General features: G+C 43.8%; 1 protein-coding gene and 1 pseudogene across 1 annotated transcript; both read left to right on the forward strand.

Moving 5' to 3' along the window:
- Nucleotides 1-7,302, forward strand: part of LOC112115217 — a 42,868-nt pseudogene extending 35,566 nt beyond the window's left edge.
- Nucleotides 7,303-7,519: 217 nt separating this feature from the next.
- Nucleotides 7,520-8,545, forward strand: LOC112115216 (olfactory receptor 10A7-like). The gene has a single exon (XM_024212242.2). It carries the CDS (start codon nt 7,532-7,534, stop codon nt 8,543-8,545), a length of 1,014 nt encoding a protein of 337 aa, XP_024068010.1. The 5' UTR covers nt 7,520-7,531.

The raw sequence follows: 8,545 nt of genomic DNA on the forward strand, positions 1-8,545 counted from the left end.
CTGCCACCATTCCCAAAGCTAATTCCCTTCCCTGGGAAGCCTTGAGAAACTTCACCAATTCCCTGGTGAATACAGATCCAAACCCCTTGGATCTTAAAACAAGGAGAAATTAACCATCCCCCCTCCTTCCTCCCACCAACTCCTGGTGGATCAAGATCCAACCCCCTTGGATCTAAAAACAAGGAAAAGTCAATCAGGTTCTTAGAAAGAAGGCTTTTAATTAAAGAAAAAGGTAAAAATCATCTCTGTAAAATCAGGATGGAAAATAACTTCACAGGGTAATCAAACTTAAAGAGCTCAGAGGACCCCCCTCTAGCCTTAGCTTCAAAGTACAGCAAACAGAGATAAACACTCTAGTAAAAGGTACATTTACAAGTTGAGAAAACAAAGGTAAACTAACACACCTTGCCTGGCTGTTTACTTACAAGTTTGAAATATGAGAGACTTGTTTAGAAAGATGTGGAGAACCTGGATTGATGTCTGGTCCCTCTCAGTCCCAAGAGCGAACAACCCCCAAAACAAAGAGCACAAACAAAAGCCTCCCCCCCCCAAGATTTGAAAGTATCTTGTCCCCTTATTGGTCTTTTGGGTCAGGTGTCAGCCAGGTTACCTGAGCTTCTTAACCCTTTACAGGTAAAAGGATTTTGGAGTCTCTGGCCAGGAGGGATTTTATAGTACTGTACACAGGAGAGCTGTTACCCTTCCCTTTATAATTATGACAGGCTTAATCTGTAGCAAGGCAGATTGAGGTTAAATATTAGGAAAAGCTTTCTAACTCTAAGGGTAGTTCAGCACGGAACAGGTGACCTAGGGAGGCTGTGGAATCTCCATCACTGGAGGTTTTTTCTGCACAGGTTGGACACAGGGAGGGTCTAGGGCTACTTGGTCCTGTGTGCGGGGCCTGGACTCGATGATCTTTTCAGGTTTCTTTCAGCCCTACATTTCTATGAAAATGCCAGGGGGATCTGGGTTTTGAACTCCCTGAGGGCTTGTCTACACTTACCGGGGGATCGAGATGAGGCAATCAATGCATCGGTGGTCGATTTAGTGGGTCTAGTGAAAACCAGCTAAATTGACCGCAGATCACTCTACCGTTGACTCCTGTACTCCACCAGAACGAGAAGAGTAAGGGGAGTCGATATAGCATAGTGCGGACCCCATGGTAAGTAGATCTAAGCTACGTTGACTTGAGTTACGCTACTAATGCAACTCAAACTGCATAGCTTAGATCGATTTACCCCTGTAGTGTAGAGAAGGCCTTAGTCTCCTTTGGAATCCCAGGCTCCAAGCCGATGAGCAGTGAAGAAGACATCACCAGGGTCCAGTCCTTGTTCATTCCAGGACAGACACAGGAATACCTTAAGTGGTGATACAATGATGCACAGGGTGTGTAAATCAGTCTCAGGTCCAGAGAGCCTGAGAGATACACTGGATCTGTCTGTGTCCAGCTGCTATTATATATTCATTATACAAGAGTCTTGTCTTTTTTTTACCAGGAGGAGCAGTTCAGTGAAGTTTTGGTCGAAGGACATTTAATTAAAAGGTGGTAAATTCAATGTTAATAAAAGGAAATACTTTTTTACAGAACACATAATTAGACTGTGGAACTCTTCACCACATGATGTTCTGGAGGCCAAGAGTTTAGCAAGATTCAAAGAGGCATTGGACATTTATGTGGACAACAAAAATATCCAGAGTTAATGCAAAGCAAATGGTTTTGGAAGGTTTAAACTCATGCTTCATGGTTTAAGCCCATCTCTATTGGGAATTAGGATGAGACCTTCATGGGGGACAGATTTCCCCCACACCTTCCTATGGTGGGGTACTTTCATCTTCCTCTGAAGCAGCTGGTGTTGACCATGGTTAGAGCAAGGATGTTGGAGAAGATAGGCCATGGGTATGAAATTCCTATGCTCCTATGTCCCAGTCCTCTTTCAGGAGCAAATTCTACAACATATTTTCTATTTTATCCCCTCTTTTTTGTGTGGAATTAGGTTGTTTATGAGCCCTGTGTTGGACCAAAGGGAATGCCCAGCAGACTAATGATTATTGGTCAAGATTACTCAGCAGATACTGACAGATACTGACAAATATATTCACAGGAATCTGGGTGATGGGGAGTGGGAACTGAGGAGTTACTGGGAGAAGAAGAATGGTAGGGCAAACCAGATAAACTTCTCCACAATGCTCCGGCGAATCAGGTAACTTAGAATGCAGTTTTGAAAAGCATCTAAGACATGGGGTTTGAAATATATTTAAGTGCCTAAAATGCAGCTAGGTGCCTAGTGGGATTTTGATTTCCAGAAGTATAGGTTCTTAATGCCCATATTAGGTGGCAAGGAGTTTTTAAAAATCCCACTGAGCCATTATCAGCTCCTTTAGGCACCAAAATGCCTTTGAAAAGCTGGCCCTTAGGAACCTAAGTCTCATTGAAAATAAATTGGAGTCTGGTTCCTAACTCACTTAGGCACTTTTGAAAATCCCACTCAGTTTATATCTGTATCTTTAGATGTCCAAAGACCTTTAAAAATCAGGCCCTCCATCAGGTTTGAAACCATCCTGCATCTTGCATGTCTCCCTCTACCAAAAACTGCATAACAAAAGCTAACAACAACACAGCATATAAATAAATTAATGGAGATATTCTATCACCTAGAACTGGAAGGGACCTTGAAAGGTCATTGAGTCTAGCCCCCTGCCTTCACTAGTAGGACCAAGTACTGATTTTGCCCCAGATCCCTAAATGGCCCCCTCAAGGATTGAACTCACAACCCTGGGTTTAGCAAGCCAATGCTCAAACCACTGAGCTATCTCTCCTCCCCTCATGGCTGAATATTTGCTCATTCACTAAGAAAAATAACTTTTAATACTATGTGTAACAGCACTACCTAGTGATGTCTGCCGTAACAATATTACTCCTTATTGAAAGTCAACAGGATTTAGACCTAAGTGCTTAAAGGCTAGATTTGTAAATGTTAAGGTGCCTAAAGATGTAGATAGACACCTAACTCCTTTTGATTTCAGTGGGAGTTAGGCATCTCAGGCTAGACTCACAAAAGGATTTAGGAACCTAACAGCTTCTTTAGGCACCTAAATACCAGAATCAGGTCCCAGTGGGATCCACAAAGTCCTTGCTCAGCTGCACCCAAACTCTGTAGGTGCCTAAACTGGTGCAGTGTCTACACGGTCTAGATAAAACCTAGTCCTGCCATGAATGCAGGGGAGTGGACTAGCTCACCTCTTGAGGTCCCTTCCAGTTCTATGATTCTATGATTTCTGCAGCAATTTTCCCTAGGCGCCTATGTTTCTACCTCTGAGCATGTGCACTGCAGTCCCATACTGGGCGTCCAGATCCCTAAGCCCCAGAGGGATTCACAAACCGGAGCAAAATAGCCATTCCTCTGCCTAACTTTGTATTTGAGCATCTCAAGCAGAGGGAGGTGCCTATCTCCAAGATAGGGGCATCTTCCATTGGCTATCTTAGGCAAGGAGCTGCCCAGAGTGCTGTTTTTTGTGGATCGTAATCTAAGGCACAGATCTCTCCCTTTTCATTGTACAGGGAGCCTAGTTGGTGAATTTAGGCTTGGTGAATCCCAGTGGTTTCCTAGGCCCCTAAAAGTTAGGTGTGGTGACGCTGAGTGTTACCTTGATGAAGTTTCTTTGATAATCTAGCCAACAGTTCCTAAACTTTTTGCCGGCACCCCACCATTTTAATGACTTATTTCTTCCTGGTACCCCAGACAGCATGAAGGATGCCTTTCTGGGGGGCAAAATGGCATCCTCCACAAAGTATGACCTCACAGGCAATTTTGCTCTACAAAATGAGTTCCTCCACACAATGGGGATGACCATGACTCCCTCTGCTTAATGACATGACCCCACTTGGGGTCACAAGTCAAAGTTTGGGAGCCATACCTAGGTGGTCTAGAAAATCTGGCCCCTGGGAAAATTTTACCCTTAATGTTAATGTTCTTGTATTGTTTTTTTGGATCTTTGATGAAAAGCTAAATTTTTCATGGAGAAAATATCTCATCTATTCCAACCTACTCTAATTCCACATTCCAATTGAATCAAGGTGATTGTTCCTCTACATTACCAAATCAGGCAATGAGCTCATGAAGAATGGGACCAACCTAAGGAAGGTGCACTGAACTGGCAGCCAGGAGATCCTGGGTTCTGGTTTCACCTCTAATGACTGATGTTGATATTTCTATGCATTTAAGGGACTTTATTGAGGGATAAGGCCTCAGGCCATTTCCTAGAAGGCAGTCAAATATCAGCACCTTGGGTCACTCATGCACTTCATTAATAACTAATTGAGAGGTTTCAAAATGCCATTCCTGGGAAAGTTGAGACTTGATCCCAGATCTCTCAAATGACAAACCCAAGGTTCATCTTTTTAGCCACAATGAAGAAGCTGGGAATGGGTGACATGGGCTGGATCATTTGATGATTACCTGTTCTGTTCATTCCCTCTGAAGTACCTGGCATTGGCCATGGTCAGAAGACAGGATACTGGGCTAAATGGACCATTGGTCTGACCCAGTATGGCTGTTCTTATGTTCACACTACCTTTCAAAAGGTGGACTCCGAGCCAATGGGAGCTGGGTGCCTATCCTGCTTAGTCACCTTTGCAAACCCCACTGGGCACCTTTCTGAATCTCTTGGCACTGAAAACATTTGAAAATCTGGCCCTCCTCTCTAAAAAACCTCTGTCCTCTCCACAGCACCCTCCATACCACCTTCTGGATACCCAGGGCTGGTGCAACCCATTAGGCAACCTAGGCGGTCGCCTAGGGCGCTGCGATTTGGGGGGCGGCGACCGCGGCAGTTTTTCGGTGGCGGGACCTTCTGCTGCCCCTGTGGGGGGGGGCGGCATTTTGGGGTGGGTCCTTCCACCACCTAGGGCGGCGGAAAAGCTGGCAGCGCTCCTGCGGATACCTGATCTACAGAACTCTATTGCTGTCTAAAAAAACATTCATGCTTGACTGGTAGAGGTCTGTTTTGAGGACCTGAAAGACCAGGGTTCAAATCCTATTGAAAATACGTGTAAGGAGTCCTAATGGTTCCACATGATGGAATTTGCTTCACACATTTTTGTTGTTAGATGTTTGGCTGTGTGTGTGTGTTCTCCCTGTGTGCTGTCCCAGCTCTGCGTAGACAGCTGGCATAGCAGACCTTGAGTGAACCGTCCAATGACCACAAGAACCATTAAGGTTCAAAGGCGCCCAGCCAGGTTTATTGTCAATGAAGCACAGTAATAGAAAGTGGTAGACTCTACGAGGATACTAAGACATGCATGTCCATGACAATGGACGCAGCTTACTGAATGGCGGGACTTTCCACTGCTCCCTTGGCTAGACAAAGATACTCTCTCAGAGTTACCTCTTTATACCCTGATACAAACAAGTTAGTACTGCCCCTCTGACATAGTTAGTTACTGTCCCCTAATATGGCTAGTTATTACCCATCTCCTTGTACATGAAAACATCTCTATTTATTACACTGTCATCCTGACCTTATCTTTTAGGCGGGGTCAATGTGTTCCTGTTATCCTTGGGGAATGTTTTTTTACCATCCTTGATATTGGGATGTTCCGGTACCTCTCTTCTGGAATGTGTGTTTCTGCAATATCAGCCCTGTTCTTGCCAGATTCTGTGAACTTGCAAGCAGGCAGAGCCTGATGTTTGTTCACAGCCTGACTTTTGCTAACTTTGCTTTATATCAGTAAAGCTTGCCCACTACTTTACCTCAGGCCTCATAGCAGGCCTTTGACCCAAGGGCTTATATCTCAGGCTCTCTTCCTACTACAGTTTTCTTTTGAAAATCTGGTATATTTAATTTGCACAGTGAGAGGACGTACCTAAAAACAATTGCGTAGTTTAAAAAAACTATGTTGAGCCACACAACAACAACCACAACAACAACTATGTTGAGACACACAACAAAAACCAAGTGTTCTGCATTTCATCACAGATTTGGATTGCTTGTTTCAACGCTGAAAGGTCAGACCATGGTGGAAAACTTTAAATTTATGAGCTGTGTTGAGTTACTCTCTATTAAGCTGATGTACATGAGAATCATTCCACTTAGTTACATATTTAGAACATGTTTTGTTCCTTTGGTATTGGAGTGTAAAATAATTGTGGTGTCATTTCCCAAGGGTACATCTAGCATGATTAAAAGACCTGTGCCCGTACACAGAGACCGTGCAAAGTCAGTGAAGACGTCTCTCTGTGATCCAGAGGAAGGTAAGGAATATTGTATTTTGGGGAACCCAAGCAAATGCTAGTTATGGGTAACACTTTCAAAAGCACCTGATGTAATTAAGCACCCATTTCCCATTGATTTTCAATGAATACCAGTGTTTCAATGATTTACAAACCACAGTCAATTTCAGGAAGACTGTCATTATGTAGATGCCATTCCATCATCTATGTCTGAATGTCACACACTGTTATAGGGTCGCTGATTCAGGACAATCTTCATTCACTAGTAAAAAGTAAAGGTAGTTATATTCTTTCTTTCTTTCTTATAATAATAAAAAAGGCACTCATCCACATGACCCTGGATCTCCTTGACATAAGTGGCTAGCAAATGCAATTTCTGATCTTTCCCCATGCTGAAACTAGGAGGGACAATAGTCGGAGGAGGATGAAAATGACATGCAGGGACCCATATTGTGCAGAAACTAGGGATGGAACTGACAAATGGACCTGATTCCTGTGCTGAAGCCAGGAGGTGGGGGAATTAACAATAGTAACGCTCTGCCTTTATATCTACCTACTCTGACAGAGCATCTCACTATCATTTACAATATAAATTTTTCTATAAAATCTAGATGCCTTACAAAGAAAGAACTTCCACAGTTAGAAAATGAACTAATTGCATCCATACTCCCCAGCGGCAATTTAACTAAGAGAAGAATGGTCTTTCCTCTTCAGACAATTGCTATTGAACAAGGTAAGGTAAGAACTGATCCAAGTAATTTATCAGGCACATTTTGTCTCTTTTTCTTCTAAAGCTGTATCTGTGAGCAGACCATGATTTCCTGGAGTGGCTTCATGATTTAAATCTGTTAAATGAATGTGTAAATGAATTATTTTATTTGGATGAATCACTCTGACAGGGCCTGATTCCCGTTTACACAATAGTTTAATAGATTCAGAGTTTAAGGCCATATGATCCCCTACAGTTTTTGCAGGTGCCAGTATGGATGATGACTATAAGAAAGATGACCACCATTTTCCATTATTGATAATAGAAGTGAAGGTAAACTGCCCTGAGTCAAGATGGCTTTGATGACCAAATGTGGCCCAGGAAGGGCCCAGGGGAAGATTCAGGCTGAGGGGAAGGGAGACAAGGAAGGGGATGGGGAAAGAAAGGGACAGGATGGAGCTCCCTTCTTGTATAAGTTGTCTAAGCTGCTTTGCTGTTTTTCCCTACCTGTCACTACATTCAGAAATTTGTACTATATTGCCTTCTATCTTTGCTCAGGAATAAATACTGTCCTGAGGAACTCAGAGCCCAAATGGCAGGAAGGAATCACACCGTTGTCACTCAGTTCATTCTCCTGGGACTTTCTGACCTTCCAAAGATACAGGCTTTATTCTTCCTGGTGTTTCTAGCTACCTACGTGATCACTCTGACTGGAAATCTTCTCATATTCACCCTGACATTGGCTGATGCTGCCCTCCACACCCCCATGTATTTCTTCCTCATGAACCTGTCCTTCCTGGAGATCTGCTACACCTCGGTCACCCTGCCCAAGATGCTGGCCAACCTCCTCTCGGAGGATAAAACTATCTCCTTCACTGGCTGTGCTGTGCAGATGTATTTCTTTCTATTTCTAGGGGGCACAGAGTGTTTTCTTTTGGGGGCCATGGCTTATGACCGCTATGTCGCAATATGCTACCCCTTACGCTATACGCACATTATGAACCATACCAGATGCTCAGAGATGGCTGCTGTGTCATGGATCAGTGGTCTCCTCACGTCCTTGGGACACACCTCAGTCATATTTACCTTGCTTTTTTGTGGATCCAATGAAATTAACCATTTCTTCTGTGACATCCCCCCAGTATTGAAGCTGGCCTGTGGGGTCACTTACCTGAATGAAATTGCCGTCTTTATGGTTGCCCTGCTATTCATAACATTTCCCTTTGTATTGATTCTGGTCTCCTACCTTCTCATCCTCCTGACCATCCTGAAGATGACCTCGGCTCAGAGTAGGCATAAGGCCTTCTCCACCTGTTCCTCACATCTTCTGGTGGTGACACTATTCTACGGGACAGGGATTGTCACGTATCTGCGCCCCAATTCTGCATATGCACCAGTAACCAACAAGCTGCTCTCTCTCTTCTACACAGTCATCACCCCCATGTTCAACCCCCTTATCTACAGCCTGAGAAACAAGGAGGTGAAGGGGGCTCTCAGGAGAACAATGGACAGAAATTGCTTTCTTAAAGGAAACAAATGTATCATAATTATGGGGCCAGGTCCTCGAAGATGGATAGGTTTGTGTTTACAACTCCTGAGGGTCTGA

The sequence above is a fragment of the Terrapene carolina genome, unplaced genomic scaffold (genome assembly GCF_002925995.2).
Source record: "Terrapene carolina triunguis isolate 2854851 unplaced genomic scaffold, T_m_triunguis-2.0 Scaffold788, whole genome shotgun sequence".
NCBI lineage: Eukaryota > Metazoa > Chordata > Testudines > Emydidae > Terrapene > Terrapene triunguis.